Source organism: Solanum dulcamara, chromosome 11 (genome assembly GCF_947179165.1).
Source record: "Solanum dulcamara chromosome 11, daSolDulc1.2, whole genome shotgun sequence".
In the NCBI taxonomy this organism is placed as follows: domain Eukaryota; kingdom Viridiplantae; phylum Streptophyta; class Magnoliopsida; order Solanales; family Solanaceae; genus Solanum; species Solanum dulcamara.
The window spans coordinates 44,337,764-44,356,952 of record NC_077247.1 but is presented as its reverse complement, the minus strand read 5'-3'; the positions used below and the strand labels follow the sequence as shown (position 1 = coordinate 44,356,952).

The 19,189-nt window shown below is 35.3% G+C and overlaps 1 protein-coding gene across 1 annotated transcript; it reads right to left on the bottom strand.

The window, feature by feature from the left end:
- Positions 1–568: 568 nt before the first annotated feature.
- On the bottom strand, positions 569–16,877 carry LOC129872159 (cullin-4-like). The gene is made up of 17 exons (XM_055947036.1): positions 16,539–16,877; positions 13,255–13,370; positions 12,829–13,175; positions 9,115–9,295; positions 8,605–8,727; positions 7,092–7,379; positions 5,495–5,620; positions 5,249–5,350; positions 5,116–5,169; positions 4,484–4,590; positions 4,308–4,368; positions 4,079–4,210; positions 3,819–3,956; positions 3,095–3,175; positions 2,843–2,923; positions 2,401–2,481; positions 569–841 (listed from the first exon to the last, which is right to left on the bottom strand). The coding sequence occupies exons 1-17, from the start codon at positions 16,825–16,827 to the stop codon at positions 728–730; spliced, it is 2,421 nt and encodes an 806-aa protein (XP_055803011.1). The 5' UTR covers positions 16,828–16,877; the 3' UTR covers positions 569–727.
- Between the last annotated feature and the right edge of the window lie 2,312 nt (positions 16,878–19,189).

Sequence of the window (19,189 nt, the reverse complement as noted above, 5' to 3'; positions counted from 1 at the left end):
CCACAGCCATTAACAATCAGACTGAGCTTATAGCCCTTCTTCAAGGCCTAAAGCTTGTGGAAGAGAACAACCTGATTACCATTGAAATCAACACAGATTCAGAAGAGATTATCACAATGCTTGATAATGGAAACCGCCAATATAATGCTATTATTAATGAATGTAGGCTGCTGATAGGAAGGCTCAGATGTTCGAAGATAAGGCATAGCTATAGAGAGCAGAACAAGGTGGCAGATGCTCTAGCCAAGAGAGCAAAGAACACAGTTCTTGAAAATACCAGTCCTTTTGTAGTTCCTCCAGTGTATTCCACTAACCTGGTTTGGGCAGACATCCTATGAACTAGTTATAAAAGAAAGATTAAGCAATGTAATAGTAATCAGATTGGCGTAACCTAAAATCTCATGTTTTCGAGCATCATCTTAACCAAAATATAAAAAAAGGGAAGGGTGGAATCAGAAAAGTTCCATTACTTGCTGATAGGAACATGCAGATAGCAATTGTCGGCAAGGCAAATCCAAATATGCACCACATTATTTTTGAACATTCTATTGGAAGACATCATTTTCCCTCGAGGTGAAATTAGAACCAAAATTTAAAAAATGCACTTGTTCATGTATTTCAAAGGAGTAGATATATTTATATGACATTAACTTAAGCTTTACACTTGAATCTGAGAATGGAAGTCCTCCCGAGTCATTTACAAGGAAAATTTTATGCCATGAACATTCTAGGCAAGATAGTTGTAAACTTGAGGATTGTTCTTGTCTCGTTCCAGATACTCCCTTTCTATGAGGCTTTCAATCCTTTTCTTCAAGTCAGCTGGTTTTATAGGAAATTTAAGCTGCATCACCAAATATGTAACAGTCAGAAGGAGGAGGGGGGAAACAAGGTACACTGAATTGCACTTTTCCTGAGAAAAGGTAAGTATATGGTTACATTGAATTACACTTTGAATGTCAAAGCATCATTATTTGAACTTCTGATTGATCAACAACAACAACATCCCAGTGAAATCCCACAAGTGGGGTCTAGGGAGGATAGAATATACGCAGACCTTACCACTACCTCATGGAGATAGAGAGGTTGTTTCCGAAAGACCCTCGGCTCAAAAGTATCATCCCCAAATAAGAGAGAGAGAAGAACCAATATAGATAGCATCACGGCAAAAACGAGCAACACAACACAATAACAATCTATGTCTATCGTGGAACTTCTGATTGATCAGAATGCTTAAAAAAAGTTTTCTCATAACCAATCTATGTCTCTGTGTCTACTAAATTATAGTAATTGCATCTGAGTAGCTCGTTTCTAAAGCACTGCTGAGGAACCAAAATACACTTAAATGTTAAATACTTAAAATATATTCTCCACAGATACCAACATTTCAAAATGAGAATGTGGCAAGGAATGCCGAATGCATTTTGTTCCACGAGATTTGCTCAGTTATGAAAATCACAAATTTGAAATATATCAACTGCCAGAGCCTCAACAGGTGTGTATGGCATTCATAGTTGTAGTATTGCTGTTTGAAGTGTACATGAATTGGAATTCCTATCTTAATCAAACAGTCTAGAATTTCGCATTATGATCAACTACTGAGGCCAATTGACAACAATTCTATATCTTCTCCCTGTCCAATCTTTAGTGCTGATATACAAAGCCAGCTACAATCAGTTGGATCAAGAGTTTATGATTTCAACATTCATAACAAGTGAAACAAAATGGAGGGTTAAATAAGACATCCTGATAGAGAAAAGCAATCAGAACTTCAGCAAGACAATCAACTGTTTTGGTCTCTTTGTTTCTCCTCTCAGTACAAGTCTTGCACATTTTCAAGAAATTTATTGTACTTTGTCTACTCTGATGCAACAACGGTATTTACTACTTTGCGAGTCAGAGCAGTAGCCTTTTCATGGTGTAGGATCCACTGGCCTAAATAGAAGTTGAAGTACACTCCCAGCCTAATAATTCTAATGATATTTCCTGTTCTTCATTTTTCCCCAAATAGAAGGTTTTCTCCTCAACATCATATTACTATTATGCTTTGTTGATAAATTATTTGCCTTCAAAAACCACGACAAGCTTTTGAAGTTTTGAGAACATGATAGAGGTGTATCCTCAGTAACACTTAAAATGATTTTAATTGTACTTAAATTCATTGAAAGCTTTATTGTTAAGTTTGTCAAGAAGGAACGTGAGACAGTACTATTTGTACTGGTACTAAATGCAATCACCTGTTTGGATTGAAGGAAAGACACCCATATGGACAACTGATAGGTTTTAATTAAAAGAGTCTTGTGTGGAGTTTTATGCACATCTTCAGAGCTTACACCAGATCCATTTCCCCAAAACAAGATTTAAAAATTATCTGTGATACATTAAGTTAAGAAATGACTTTACCTGCTGAAAGAGTTCAGTTATCAAAAGGGTATGACTCAGCACTTTTCTGGTCTTCATTATCCTAACGATAGCAGCATCAACCTGCCGAAGTGGAGACAGAAGACTAGATTATGTCAACAGCAAAGAAGGACTAGTCTGAAATTTTTCCTTGATAACGAGAGCCTATATGTTAATAGAAAATATCAATTCCTCGAGTGATTTCAGCCCAAGCCAAGGCAAGGAATCCAACTTTTTTCCCTGACTATCTATGGCCTTGTAGGAAACAGAAATGTTGATTACCAACAGGAAAAAAAAAGATATCATCAACAACTTAGCAAATTAGTTATTACACAAAGTTGTGAAGCACTCCAATTAAGAGAACACAAACTTCTTCTCAGGTGAATACTTACAGAAAGTTCAACCCAACATACAAGAGTAGAGGGGAGGAAATAGAAAAGCAAACCTGGTATTGCCGGTCTTGGAATACTCTTTCTGTGGTGTTTGTGTTCTCCTCAACTGTTTCCTTCATCTGAATGGCATTTACCTGTACACATGGATAAATGGTTAGCATTTATATGTCTAGGCATAATACCAATCCAATAATCCCATTTTACCAATCAAACCTTAACTTAAGAAACATGTCAGAATCATTTGAAACGACCTCACATTTTCCCTCTCTTACTGAGAAATTGAAGCATTAATATTATTGAAGTACCTTTATCCGATAGAGTGGAGTAGTAAATTGATCATTGAACACAAAGATATCGTCGTCTTCCACATCTCTTCCTTTTGGAATCTGTAAAGTAACTTATTTTTTTCAGCAGCTAAAGGTTGAAACCAGAAAGACATTCATTATAAGAGTTAATATATTCTCAATATTGCAAAATGGGTAATTATTTCATTCTTCTTCTCGAAAATTCAACAAAATTGTCTAATACGAAACACTCAAAATATATTGCTGTCTTTTCTACTGTAATACCCTTCACGTCTTTACACTATGTCCTGTTTCATGACAACTACTATTTGAGGAGTCAAACAACTTATTTGAATATAGCTTCTTCCTTTTCTTTTTTGTTTATGCGGCGGTGTCCAGGCCGGCTTGCGCGTGCCTCGACTAGTTTCACCAGTTACTTGCTACCTCCTAAAAATATCAGTTTAAAGTTCTTCCCCCAAACTTTCTGAATGCAACATAGTTTATTTTTTGAACTGTATCAATGTCGAATTCAAGTAAAATATTAGACTGTTTGAATCTCGTGGTCCAAACCGTGTTATTCACTTTGGAATGGAGTGACTATCTTAGTTTTGTTTCCAATGCACAAATCAATCGAAGTCCAATCAATCTTCAAAAGCTGGGAAATCGGCCTTCTAAAACTAAATACATGTTATCAATTTGGGGTGATGAAGTAGGTAAGAATCTCCACCTAGTTATGACCACCCACCTTCTGGAGAACACGAACTTTACCACATGCAAGAGACTGTAAAGTTCTTCTGAGCTCTTTATCCTCAATTCGAGTTGCTTCCAATATATCTTGAAAGCTAAGCTTTTCCGCATCATTAAAAAGCATTAAAACAACAGCCTGCAGAAAGAACAGATAGGCAAAAAAAAGCAAACGATTTAGACATCTGTTGCATATGTGATAGAGTTGGTTAGAAGAAGGTATAAGTATCTCTGATACATTCAGTGAAAGAGTAAACAAACCTGAAACAGAGACACTGCCAGCTCCTTTTTACCTTTGGGAAACTCTGCTTTAAGAACACAGTGCCCCAAAGAATTTTGCCACATCAATCGCCTACCGCTGTATTTGCTCAAGTAGAATTCCTTGAAAATATCCTGCAGTGCAGATCCAACTTTAAGGGCATGTGTAGTTTACACAAACCTACTCAAGGCGCAAAAGAGGACCTAAATGGAAAGTAAAATGGGGCAAAACCTGATAGATATTGAGTTCATGGGGGAGCCGGACATCCATGGGCGGATATGTTGGCCAGTACCTACATGACAACCAGTATAAATGAGCTTCAATTTCAATCAAAATGCAAAACGAAAAAAAGAGAAGTTCTTCAGCTTGAAAAAGTAATGGAATGCTTAGCAGGATAAGCAACTTGCCCTGTGGTTAATACATGAACACTCATCTCAATTCCTGTTGGAAGTTTTTTCCTGGCTTGAGAAGATTGCTTAAAGGATTCATTTATCTCTTTTGACAATTCAATATCCTGGATAATGGTTTCGAAGATTAAAACAACAAAATCAATGATTAAAAACAGGCAGCTCCACATGAAAGCTAGAAAAATACCAAATTTATTCTCCAATATCAAAAGACACCTTAGGCCTCTAGAATAGGTATAATAAAACCAGTTAGAGCCTATAGGATACGTTTATTCTGGTACACTATGGGGTAACCAGTCCAACTCTTCCAGTTACATTAGTACACAGAAGCGCTAGAATAAAGGACAAGTGGAGAAAAGTTTATTCTGTTAACCACGCTATTATAACAACTTCTATTCTAGTTCAAGAAAAAAGGTTATTCTGAACCTGAGGTATTTAAAGCCAAGATGAGATGTTCACATTCTAGTATAGATCTGTCAGTTGAGAACAAGATAGATGGATTTTTATCTGATGTTCAATGAAAACCACTTTTTGGCAGAACAGGAACCGGGAACGAAAATTATTTCACCTGATCCACTAGTATTTCTTCAACCTAAAAAAACATGACGGAAAATGCATATATCCTTCCATACCTTGAACATTCCTTCCAATTTGTTAGTGAATTGACTGCCACATTCAGTCTTCAACTGCACCATAATAAAAAGACTCAGTATAGAGCAAGAAAAATCAAGTAGAAAAAGCAGAAGTACACATAAGAGACATGACCTTAGAAATCATGGACTTCTCTGCATCGATTGAAGCACTCTTTCCCAACAATAATCTCTTTGCCAGATCTTTCTTGTAGAATGCCTCAAATACATCCTTACCCTACACAAAGATGATAGCATATACTAAGCAATATATCACATATGCGATATACAGGAGGTATCAAATCATGTCCAGCATAAACAGGCTAATCCGGCTACAGATTCCTTAAGTTCTCTTTTATTACTGCTCATTGTATTCTCATACCTGTATAAACCTGAACAGAACCAAGACTTTATCAAGTATACCCTCCAATTCCTCTTCCGTAGTACCCTTATTTCCAGCACGAAGCTTCTCATCCAGAAATTTAGCAATCAGCTCGGCAGGACGGTTCTATAAATGGCAAAATAATTCAATGAATTTTGTGAATTAATTGAGTAAATACTGCACTTTGGTGTACCAGAATGTATTTTGTATAACAAATAATAATAACCAATAGCAATCTGCTCCTCAACCACAAATAAAGAAAGGGTCCAGGAAGACAATATTTACAGGGGGAGTGGGGGAAGAAGTATGAAAAGGATACAAACTGCCCAGAATGGCAAATCTATTAAAGTAGATCAGAGCATCTAGCATGCTTACTATTTACCACAATCCAGTATTGCAGATCTCATCTAACAAAATAATATTCAATGTGCAGATGCAACCAAGTTGAACAACCAACTTACTGGACTACGATAACGCGAGCATGGCTTTAACAATGTGACCTAATTAAGATGCTCTGTCCAACTGGAAAAAGTATCTATGAGTCTTAATGCAGGAAACCACCATAACCATGATTATCCTAGTTCAGATATTTTCAAGTTTTATGCCACATGTTAAAAGAGCGAAAGAATCTGTCGATGGCATATTAAGATATGCCTGGTACGCCAGGTTACATACAGCAGCACAGGAACTGGAACATTGCAACTATTTGCATGGATTGATTGATAAAGAGGAAAAGACTTTGCTTTTTCCTCAAAACCATCGACAACTTTGGTTTCTTTGAACCCATTTCTAGTAGGGAATAACACAAGAACCCTATTCTAGCACCCCTTGGCATGATCAGTATACTTCATTTAATACATGAGGGAAATGAACAGTGTCCCCTAGCACATGTACTTCATTTAAAACATGAAAAGAGCTGAGAGAAAGGAAAACCCTATGTTACTATCAAATCTTTTCACAAAAGATCAAGCATTATCAAAAATAATGCATTAGGTCTATATTCTCTCCATTCCCATACTACCCCAGCCAACTGCAGAAACTACAAAATCGGAAGGGAAAAAAAGGGTAAATGAGGTCTCATTTCAGTGAGGTGGTACACATAGTGCCTAAGTGGACGTTTGGACATAAAAATTGTGATATTTGGAAAAAAACAGTATTTGTTTTCAAGTTGAAAATGGTATTTGGAAATTGGTTAATTCTTTCATTCTTTCTTTAGTTCATTTTTTGGAAGGAAAAAAAAAACATACTGCCAAAATCTTACAGAAATTGGGATGTATTAAAGGTATTCCACAGAGGTAAATAAAATTGAGTAAATAACTAAGTCATTAAATTCATTACCTACTCAGTCAATCTGGAATGGATCGGTTAAATATTCCATTCAGTTGTTTTGGTGTGGTATCAATATAATTGGTCATTCACTTCAAATAACAGGAGTACTTAAATTCCGTTAGACAGCAGCTCGCTAGGTGACATTGACAGAGCTAACATACAGAATACATGAGATAATCATGAATACAGACAGTATGTGAAGGATAGAGCTAGCTAGTTGTTGGAAAGCTATATATCAAGACAGGTGTTATCAACTGAACAACTATACCTCACAGACATTTATGAGATGTCCAAACGCATCCTTGATAGTGCTGCCAAATGCTTCATTTTTAGAAAAACTTTCTTCCCATATAGTATCAACGGATGACTTAAATTCCAACAGGCTAGACACCATATCTTTATCTTTTTCATCGTCATGCACAATACTTTGCCCATTTCTTCGGATGTATGAGCTAAGAGTTTGCTTCAATGATTCAAGCGCCTCTACCCTAGGGAAGAGTGAATACATTCTTCGAAGATCCTCAATACGCTTTCCATCCATCAGCATCATGAAACCCTGGAGATGAGAAACACAATTAAGAAAAGCATACAGATTGCAGCAGCAGCCCAGTTACACAGGGAATAGGAAACTTTCTTCTTGTAAAGTAATAACTTCGTTAATATGTGGAGAAAGTCCCTACACTACAAGTGACGTACACAAAGTAAAAGAATCTAAACAAAAAAAGGGTGTCTTTGATCTCAACTTATATATGCTAATTGCTAATTGCTATCCACAATCTCATGATTGCACCCAAAAAGGAGATAGAATGTCCACCTTATTTGTATGGAAGAATTTTCCGTCCTTCCAACGACACTCCTATTACTTTACCTCCATAATTCACATGGGTGCTGCTAAAGGGACCACTTCTCACACCATGCTTCTCCTTTATTCCTTCTAAATCCCTTGCGAAATAGCCACATTTCACTTTCACAGCAGCAGGCATGGCCAATTGTATATGAAATTCATTAGGCATGATGTCGCATAGACGGTGTGCTACTCTGCAATGCTGAAGTAAGTGGTCCACATCTTCACCTAAGTTCTTGCACACTAAAAAAGGGCAGCTCAATGAACTATGATCTTGCTATGAGTTATGACCTGGGAAGGACCGGACCACATTGAGTCTATCGTACACAGCATTACCTTGCATTTCTACAAAAGACTGTTTCTATAGCTTGAACCCATGACTTGGTCACATGAAGACAGCTCTTACTGTTGCACACCAACAATATTTTTCTTCTCCCTCTCACATACTCAGTTATAAGGATTGCTTCACTTATGCTAGTCAAGGAAAAAATCATTTTTAAGTGCTCTAGGAATCCATACTGAGCAATAGGAAAATGTTGACTCCCCTTTCATCAATTTTCTACAAAAAAATGATTTTCGATATACTATAATAAAATGACCTAACGTATCCTGACATTTCCATATCTTTGGCCTGTAAAGTAAGGAAATACTGGAATTCTACAACTGCTCCTCCTCCTCTCTCTTTCTTTCACACCTATGCTACCTTCCATGTCTTCTGGATTGATACGTTTAATATCACGGGGGATGAGTTGTTCAAATGCTCATCATCAGGCCATTTATGTTTCCAAGAATTTTATCTACATTGTCCACTTTGAAGCTAATGCATCATTGAAACTCATCTAAAAATCTATTTCCTTTACAGACCTCCCATAAGAATACTTTGTCCGCATCCCCCTACTTGACTCTACAGTTGTTACAGTTACCTCAGCATAAATACCTTGTCAAGTATTGCAGAAATATGACGTTCTAAAAGTTGCCTCTCTGCGGTTGCTATTAGTGGTTTTCTTGTACTTGCATCGAGGTAGTGTAAGCACCTATCATGCTCTTCATGCAACCTTACCTACAAGGAGAAAAAGGACCAGTCAGGCACTTGATCATAGCAAAATCAAGAAGCACGAGTGCATGACAATTTCTTACACTAATAATATATGCCATCTATATGAGAAAAAGATAACCTGGTTGGTTATGAAAGTTAAATTGAGCAGTTTGATTCCACAAATAGATTTTTTTTTGGAAACAGATTTGTAGATTTGAGAAACTAACCAAAGATTTCAAAGTACAAATAAGTGTTGAAGATCCACTTGAACAAAAACATGGTCAGACAATAATTCATTTGACTATGAAAATTGTAAGTTCAGTTCTTTGGGACGAATAGATTATACTTACCATGAGGGAGAAAAATAGGACAAACAAAAAGATAGGCTACAAGGAAGCACAGAAAGCGCACCTCCACATGCTTTAAGTAATCTGGAACATCTGACTGTTGCATGTATTTGACACCTTCAGCAGCATAAAACTCAGAAGTGCGCTCAACAAATGGCTTCTCAAAGCTCTCTGCGTAAATTCCTAAGGCAGTGAACATCTTCAAAAGATGGTTAAGGAGAGTTCTATCAACTGCCTCACCTAATCTGGAAGAATTACACCAGAATGAACAAAGAAAATAATAAAAGGAAGAAACTTGAAGACCTCACTTTACTAATTAAGCATAAAAATGTTTGTTGAGTCCCACATCGGTGGGATGAGGAGAAATTGATCTCTTTATATGGTCTTGGGCAGTCCTCACCTCTTGAACTAGCTTTTGGGTTGAGTTGGACCCAAGATCCATAGCATGGTATCAGAGCCAAGCCCATCCCACTTCATGATTTACCGATGTTGGCTCCCATATCAAATTGCCCTGCCCTAGATTTCTAGCCCTAGGCTTGAGGGGGGTCTTAAGTCTCAGATAGGTGGGATGAGGATAAATTGAACTCTTTATATGGTATCGGGCAATCCGCACACTTAAGCTAGCTTTTGGGGTTGAGTTAGACCCAAAGTCCATAACAATGTTGCAAAAATTAAAAAGTATTCCGATTGTCCCAATTTGTTTGGTGTTCTTCCCTTTATTGTCTGTTCCAAAAAGCTTGGTACAGTTAACATCTTTTCTTTTTTTAAATTGGTACCCTGTACATCTTAAAACACTAAATATTTACATTTTCATATTACCCTTAATAAGATATTCTTATAGGAGTTGGCATTTAAATGCATTGACATGATCTATTGTGGACCCCACTAAAAGAGTGCTTCTGGTGCTTTTTTAAAAAGTGGATATTTTTTTTGGATAAAGTAAGGTATTTCATTAACAAAAGGGCATCAAGAAGATGAATAGTTACAACTTACAATGAAAGAGAAATTGACAAAAGAAACTGGAATTTAAAATATAAAAAAACAGGAATCCCTTTACAGTATGTCAGTCTAAGACAAGGGAACTAATAAACTCCAAAAATTGTTCAGTAAATATGGAGGGTTGTAATTATATGTTTTCCTTTATTAGATTTCCTGTAAACACTATTTAGATACCTAATCAAGTCATTCGTTCGCAGAAACTCTTATTATCTCCATCCTCTACACTTCTCCTTTTAGAGTCAAAAAGTTATCAATAAATCTAAAATCTGAGAAGAAAAGATTTGGTTCTTCAATTATCAACTTTTAGTCGAGTCCCAACCATCACCTCTTACTCATATTCGAAGCCCATCCAACGGCAACCTCAACAGAATAAGTGTCCCATCACTGAAAGAGACCTGTGAACATCACACGTGCTAAGCAGAGCACTTTGTCGCCAACACCAACCAGCGAGTAAGGTTATGCCGGCCAACTATCTTACCGGCAGTCGGTCTAATTAATTGGCATCTGGCTATAATTGAAGAAACAGCTGCTCTTCATGCTAATGGCTCTCTGTGAGATAACTTTTCATCACAGAGCAAATAAACAGTGGAATGTCGTTGGGTGTTTACTGTCAAGATGGGACCTGAAGGCAAGGTTGATCTTCTTAAAGCTAATCTGGTGGGTAAGGGATACACTCGATCCATGGTCCAAGATTGGACCAGTTCGTCTCTTTATCTTTATCTAAGGGTTGTCTAGGTTAAAATGTTGGCTATGCCGATCTTTCCGTGGCTTTAAGCAATCACTGAGGGAATGGTTTGGCTGTTTACCACCGTTGTCCAACAATTTGGCATATTTTGAAGGGAAGCTAATCATTCTGTGATTTAAAAACATTCTTCTAACAGAGAGGAAAAAAAACGTATTTTGGTTGTTTATGTTAACAACATTGTTATAACAGGTAATGACCGCTATTACATTACCCAACTTAAGCAGCATCTTGACAGTCACTTTCAGACAAAAGACTTGAATAAGCTGAAATACTCCTAGGGATCGAATTGGTAAAATCTAGTAGTGGGATTGCCATTTCAGAACGGAAGTATGCCTTTAATATAAGGGATGAAACTAGTATGATGGACATGAACAAATTGATACTCCTAGGAATCCAAATGTTATGCTTGCCCGAGGACAGGGATGATTTTTGAAGGACCCAGGTAGATATCAAAGGCTTGCTGGTAAACTAAGTTATCTTACAATCTCACCCAACATCTCATTTGTTGTCACTGCGGTTAGCCAATTTCTCCAAGCTCCCCGTGACAATCATTAGAATGCAGAAACTTGAATTCTAAGGTATATAACAGACTCGTCTAGACTAGGCCTATTACACAAGGATAGGGGACATGCAAGCACTACAGCATATTTTCATGCAGTTTAGAAGGATCTTATCCTAATAGACGGTCCACTTCCAAACAGTGTTTTAATTGAAGAAAACCTACAATCTTGGAAGAGCAAAAGGCAAGATGTAGCAGCCAGGTCAAGTGTAGAGGCAGAATACTTAGCAATGCTTTTAGCTACATGTGAGCTTATATGACTGAAGCTACTTCTCAAAGAAATAAGCTGGGCACGAGATGAACCCATGAAATGATCTGTGACAATCAGGCTGCAATACACATGGCTTCAGATCCAATCTCCCACGAAAGAATAAAGCATAAGTAAATTTCCACTTCATTCGACAAAAGAATGAATCATGTTGTATTGTTATAAGTTTTGTCAACAGTCAACTCAAATGATCAGTAAGCAGATATCCTTCCAAATCACTCTGGGACTCCAAAATTAAGCATGTTTGCAGCAAGCTAAGAGCATAAAACATGTACAGTCCAACTTGAGGATGAGTGCTAAAAGTCTGTAAATATTTAATATGGAAAGATTAAGAATCAATGCAAATATGTAATTGTTATTAGGAAGATTTATAGGGTTGTATTATATGTTTTCCTCTTTTAGATTTCTTGTAAGTACATTGCTTGAGGGACAACTCAAGTCACTCAACTTCTCATCCCCTTTCTTTACAATCTTATTTGTCAAAAGTTGAAACTCTGTATCAGCAAATTTGGAAGCTACATAGCAATGGGTCTTTTACTGTGAAATCATGTTACTGGAGATTGAATTATAGCCAGACAATGACAACAATCTAGTCCTGGAAACTGGTTTGGAAGGTTAAAATACCTCACAAAGTTTCATGCTTCATCATATAAAGATTTGCTCAAGGTGTTTTATGTGTGAGCAAAAGGCAGAGATAAATAGTCACTTATTCTTCATTGCAGAACAACTGTAAATTTGTAGAACATGTTCTTCTGTATACTAGGGATAAGTTGGATAATGCCCAGGACCTCTTTTAATATGCTGAAAAATTGGGAAGGAGTGGGGAGAAGATCACAAGAAGATTAGTAGAGAAGTATTCCAGCATGTATTTGGTGGACTTTATGGAAAGAAAGAAATGAAAGATGCCATGATGAAAAACCTAGCAGTATTCAGAAGATCAAGATGAACAGTCTAAGTCTTTTGTATTTTTTGTGCAAACATGATATATTGGGGGAGATAGATAGTTTAATTGATATCATAGGACAATTGTAAAGTCTCCTGTCTAGATTTTGGTCTTGATGATACCCCTTGGGGTTGTAAATCCCACCCCATCAATTTTACCAGATGGGTTTTTTGGTGAATTATACAGTTATCTATTATCAAAAAAAAATTGAGACAAGGAAAACTACCAATCATAAAATTCAACCAAGAATTGTTTTTATGTTACCTTTCACTCTCAATCATCCGAAGGAGCCCAAAGACAATTTTGTGTTCTACTTCTGAAGCTGGACAAAGATGTTTGCGAAAAAGCTGCAAGCCCATATCCCACAACGAATGCCCATTTGGGGTTTGTTTCACATATGTTCTATCAAGATACAGCGCAATACTACGGATCATCAACATCTGATCACAGAAATCCTGCCAGCACCTCTCAACAAGTGATAGAAAAACAACAAGATCCTCACTTTGGCCAACTAAGGACTGCAGTACTGCAACTATGTGTGCCTCACACTCTTTTTCAATCCGCCGGTATAAACTTCCACCCATCTTGTGCAGACACAGGTCATTGACAGCCTAAGCACAGTAAATCAATAAATTAACATATAGAAGCTAAGCTACAGTACTAGAAGGTAAATACAGCTATAAAATGCACCTGATAAAGCTTTTCCAAGTCACAAGGATCAGGCTGCTTTAAGAATATTGCACTGATAGCCGACTTCAGAATTGCCCATGTATTTTCTTCAAAATTTGTTGGAAGCGTAGGTTTTGCTTCAAGAAGAAAAAAAATGACCAGAAGTTGAACACATGAGATATTGCTTTGAATACATTAAATTTCACTGTATTTCATTTACCCCATAACAATTCTATGCTAATATATATCTATGCTAATAATTATAATTTCTTGCTCCAGCACTAGATAAAGATATAAAGTGATATAGAAAGAAATTTGTCCACTGATCTATCCTTCTCTCTTATTTCCTTTTTATAAGCACCAGATCAAATCTTTGGAACAGTAACATTTACAGACTTTGCATCAATAGAAAACAAGCATATGGGATACAATGGTCTATCTGATCTTATATTTCCACAATGTTATTTTTGTTTTATTTTTATAACTGTGGTGTCCAGGCCCAGCTTGCATGCATCGGCTACCTCCCACCAACACAGATACCGGGTAGCTCTGTCCACCAAGGCTTGGAAAGAGGAGAAGAAATTACCTACTACCTCTATTTCAATTTATTTGTCTTACTTTCCTTTCTAGTCCATCTCAAAAAGAATATCTCTTTCCATTTTTGGCAATTCTTTAATTTCAACTTTCCACATAGCATGTTTAAGATCACAAGATTAAAGTACATTTTGGTACATTCTACATATCTTTAGCTTAAGACCTCAAAATTAAAAGACATTTCAGCACATTGTAATATCTTTAGTTTAAGATCACAAGATTCAAAAATCTTCTTAAACTCCGTGCCAAGCCAAAACAAAACAAACAATTGAAACGGAAGGAGAAATATTTTTGCCTCCGATGGATTTGAACCTGAAGTCATGGTTATTACCTTAAACAAGTCATAGCAAGAAACTTTAGGAAATTACCAACGGGAAAGAGAAGTCCCAACTCATGGTTCCTAACATGTAAGGCAACTCTCGAATTGTGCATATTCCAGAACTATGTATAGTTATGCTCCAAATTTTCTTTTTGAAACCTCTAGCCCCTTCTTTAATAATTCTCTTAACATTAAAGGACTCCAACCACCATAAAGTAGACAAAACATAACTCCACCCAAGCCTGAATCCATATGTAACAAATAATTGCCCCACTAAGGGACTGTATCTTCCGGGCAACCCTTCAGATACCGAAATGTACTTATTTCAAATCAATAACAGAATGGTAAAAATATGAAAAGACACTTCAGGCGCACAAAGATCCGGTTTCTTGCGGATATCAAACATGTGTCACAGACCCTCGGGAATTTCTGGATTATCATTAAAACAAAGATCTGATAAGCAACTAACGTAGAGAGGCTTACTGACAAGGGTGGAGAAGTTTTTATAGTAGCTTTTAGATAGAGTCGGCATATCCTAAATACTATAATCGCTGGAACTTGTTGAAATTAGTTTTGAATTATCTAGACATCAAAAAAATATAAGAGAAAATAACCACCAAGTTAATTTAAAAGCAATAGAAAGCCCGTAAATTTTCTGAATCTTTTTCACCCTGCTTTGTGAATTAAGATCCTGTTTGGATTGGCTTTTGGCTTATGACTTGTAGGTAAAAAACGATAAGTTAGTCTTATTTTTATTATTTTGGCTTAAAAACAAGTGCTTATAAGCACTTTTATATTTGACACAAACAATACAAAAATGCTTAGAAGCTATTTTGGCTTAAAAGCACCTAAAATAAGTCAATCCAAATAGGCTCTAAATTACATTTTCGACACAAATTCATATAGAGAAGTAAATTGAATGCTCCATTATCAACCAATAATGAAACAGTGAGGATATAATTACATTCCGCTGGAATATCAAATAGTTGATCTCCGTAAGCCTCTTTTTCCTTTTCTTTTTGTTGCGCAGTAACATAAATAAATAAAAGTATTGCATCGCTAATAGCACAAACTTTTAGACAAAACAATTCACATGGTTCGATTTAGTATAAAGTTGATGTCTCAGATTCGAGTCTAACCACCACCCATTTACTAAATATTTCCATATACTTCGTCCGAAATAATTAGGCATGCACGTGAATTGGCATGTTGCTGACTAAATATAATCAAATCAAAATGTATCTTCACTACCAATTTAAAATTTTAGACGACGAATTTCAACAATTTAACATTTCTGTGTCAATCCATTTTAATTTTAAATTTCCTTTGACTTTGTGTCCCCTTTTCAAGAGAAGTCATGAGAAATTGTACCCAATATGTATGTGTCAAGCAAATCAAGGAGACTCTCGTACTCCAAACGCTTTCATTCTTTTTTAAACGAAGGGAGTATATCATTTTGGCATTTACTTTGATTTAAAAAAAAAGCATATCATTTTTCCAGATATGGCTATTGTTTACTTATATCCTCTTAAAATAAAGCCCATGGGCAATGAGGAATTCATTTTACACCGCTTTGGTGCCCACACCACAGTGTCGGATAAGCAACACTCTGCACCCAACCTTAGCCTCCATTGAGCCTTGAGCAACACACCTCAAGAACAACTTGCATCGCAAGGTATGAGTTTCTCCTCAACCCCTTTTATTACATTGACTAGTTGTTTGGTATATTTAAAAATAAATAAAAGAGTTTATAATATCACACCAGGACCATGCAATTTGCGAAAACAAATCTTGTTATAAGTAAACATAAAACTGCCAAAATCTAACAAACAATAGTTGCTTGTAATCCTGTTTTTTTCTCGTTGATTATGAATGCTCCCTTAAAGCATCGAATTCAATCTCCCAATATTCAAGTAATCTCACATTCCTTGTGGTCCTTTGCACAAATAGTTATCACCCTCGGGCGCAAATCCCTTTTCCCTTTCTTGTCCGTGATATTCAGTCAATTAAGATCAAATTCCACTCCACCCTAAGTCCTAACCAGTCAGAATCAGAACCATATTACAAGTGACATCTGAGCAACGGAGTCAGATAAAGATCATAATTATCCGTTCAGTTCAGGTTAAATGTCTCACTCCCAAAATGCTACATTTCAAATGAAGACAAACCACACACGCCAGAACAATTCGGGGAAATTTTCAAAATCCATTTCAAATCCCCCAATTCAGCACTCATTAATTCAATTATAAACCTACAAACTAACCTATCAACTCTGAATACCCAATTTACAAAATTAAATCTTCAATCTAGGTCATGCAAATTCAAATCATTTCGAAAAACCCCAAATGTCGGGAGAAAAAAACAGTAACAGTACAAAAAGAAATGAGAAAACCTTTGAGGAGCTTAATGACGAGCTGCTTCTTAGGAGGCTGTGGAAGGGTAGCTTTCTTTCGAGACAAATTGGAAGTGACCCCACCACCTGAATCTTGGATCATGGACACACAACGGTCATCTGTGGATTCAAATTTGTGGTGTTGCTGCTGCTGCTGGCCGTTCTTGTTGTTGTTGTTGTTGATTTCATCAGTAGCTGCGGCCTGAGATTTGGCCTTCTTCATTGAACGGGAAAGTGGAGACGGTGGTGGTGTAGTGAAGGAAGAAGATCGCTTGTTGGGTTGAGACATAAAGAAGAGGAGAAAACGAGTGATATCTTAGAAGCGAGACGACTTGTTGAACCTCAAAATAAGTAAAGGGAAAATAACAAGTTTGGTCCTTGAGTTATAGGTGTAATTCCTGGTTAATCGGGATAGCATATTTAACCTTTAATTAAATAACTTTAAATTATTCTTACTTTTAATAGTGTAGTTTTAAAATGTCTTTATTGTTACTTAATGGGTTAAAAGGATCACTTTCCAAATAAATATATTTTTTCTTTTCTTTTTAAATACATTCTTTTCATATTGATATTTTTTTTAATTAGAAAATATTTATCCTACTTCAATTCGTAAAAAATATTAAAAAATAAAAATATTTTTTAAATTTTATTTTACGTTATCTAAATAAAAATTAATGACGGAGTTACTATAAGGACAAAAAATAATTACTATGAGCTCTGATAAAAATATTACTATGTTTAAAGAACCCTATTTTTTTTCTTCTAAAATCACTTCAACTAATAAATAAGTAGGAAATAATATTTTTTTTCTTCTTTTTAATCTCATTTTAACAATTAAAATAAAATAACTCCTTGTTCTTTTTTAACTGATCATGTACGTCTAAGATCATAGTAATTCCGTCATTAATTTTTATTTAAATAACAATTAAAAATTTTAATAAAATAGAAAATACTTTTATTTCTTAATCTTTTCCGAATCGAAGTAGAATAAACATTTTCTAATTAAAAAAACTATCACTAGAAAAAGAATGTGTTTAAAAAGAAAAGAAATATTATATTTTTTGGGGAAAGTGACATTTTTGACCCATTAAATAACAATAAGGACATTTTTGGATTAAACTATCAACTAAGAACATTTTTATTTATTCAACCTAGTTTAAGAACATTTTTTTACCCTTTTTCATTTAATAAAATATGTGATTTTGACCTAGTTATAAATAAAAGTTTTAAAAAATGGCTTGATAACTCTCAAAAAATGCAAATCAGGTATATAATTAATAATTGCTGCTTCTAAAAAGACCACATATATATAGAGTATTTTGTATACACTACTTATATATACTTTATACATATTTTGTAGCAAATGGTTGGACTAGTAAAATTTTATAATATATATTCAACTAAATTTCTTTAATTCGTTGAAAAATTACAATATAGAGAGAGAGGGAGATGTTGAACCTCATTCGCTTCTTCGTCTATTTACTTTTTTATATTTTAATTTTTTTAGTGAAAAAATCTAATTCTAACATTAATTGATAAGATTTGAATCCTCCACCTAATTGTGAAATGTAAGAGCTCATCAAATAAACTCGGCCCCAATACGTTTCATTCTCTTGCTACTTGTAAATTTGCAAATAAAACTACCTTTGCAATATGTGACTGAATGTGTTATCTAGTGATTCATTTAAATTTACGCAAATTGATCTAGATAAAATGGATATGAATAAATTGTGGAAAGAAAGAGTGAAAGATCAAGCAACACGTATAAGATGAATTACAAGAGAAATTGTTAATGGTTTTATTATGGAAACTCCTAATTGATTAATTCTGCTAACCAAAGAATTTTCTTGATTTATTTTTTATATGTTTCTATACTTTGGACACAGAATCAAGCAACACGTATAAGATGAATTACAAGACATTTCATTAATAGGATTAGGTACAATTCTTCTTTTCCTTGTAATTTTCTAAGTCAATCATAAATCATAATTGATACAATCGAAATCGGCAAATGGATCTATATGTATTATAAAGTTAGTTAAAGGCCCCTTTTGGACTCAAAATAGTATAAGTATTCCAGTTGTATGTTTGTGATTATGTTCAAAATTGGATTCCCCCCTGACGATTATCAAGAACAACTGGCCCAATCCTAAAGACTTGGGCCAAGGCCCGTGGTCCGTGGCCTACATTAATGAATTTGGGTTTCAACAAACTGTTACTACTTCTCAAGCAAAGTATTTTGGAAAAATTACCAAATTACACACCTTATATTCCTATATTTTTAATTATTTTCTACTATTTATAAAAATTTCAAAAATCCCTCTTCTAATACATATGAATGATACTGATACATCGCGATTTGATACATAAGTCTTTTTCGTGATATATCGCTAGTTGATACAAACCAAACACACAATGTACCAGTAAAACTTATGATATTTTTGTTGTGTTCCTGATATATTAGGTGTTATAAGTTGATTTATAAATTTATTGATATTACAATATTTGGTTTGTATCAACTAGCGATGTATCATGAAAAGGACTTATGTATCAAAACGCGATGTATCAGTGTCATTCGTATGTAATCAGAAATCTGGGAAAAAAAAGAAATTTGGATAATTACCAAAAAAGTCGGGATAAATTGTAATTGA

What these genes read in the sequence shown, in the direction of transcription:
- LOC129872159 (XM_055947036.1), bottom strand. Translation starts at nt 16,827, where the DNA reads ATGTCTCAACCCAACAAGCGATCTTCTTCCTTCACTACACCACCACCG. An exon ending in CGTCATTAAGCTCCTCAAAG is followed by an intron (nt 13,371 to 16,538) that starts GTTTTCTCATTT and finishes TTCTTCTTGAAG; the next exon opens with CAAAACCTACGCTTCCAACA. An exon ending in ATTACTTAAAGCATGTGGAG is followed by an intron (nt 8,728 to 9,114) that starts GTGCGCTTTCTG and finishes TTCTCCTTGTAG; the next exon opens with GTAAGGTTGCATGAAGAGCA.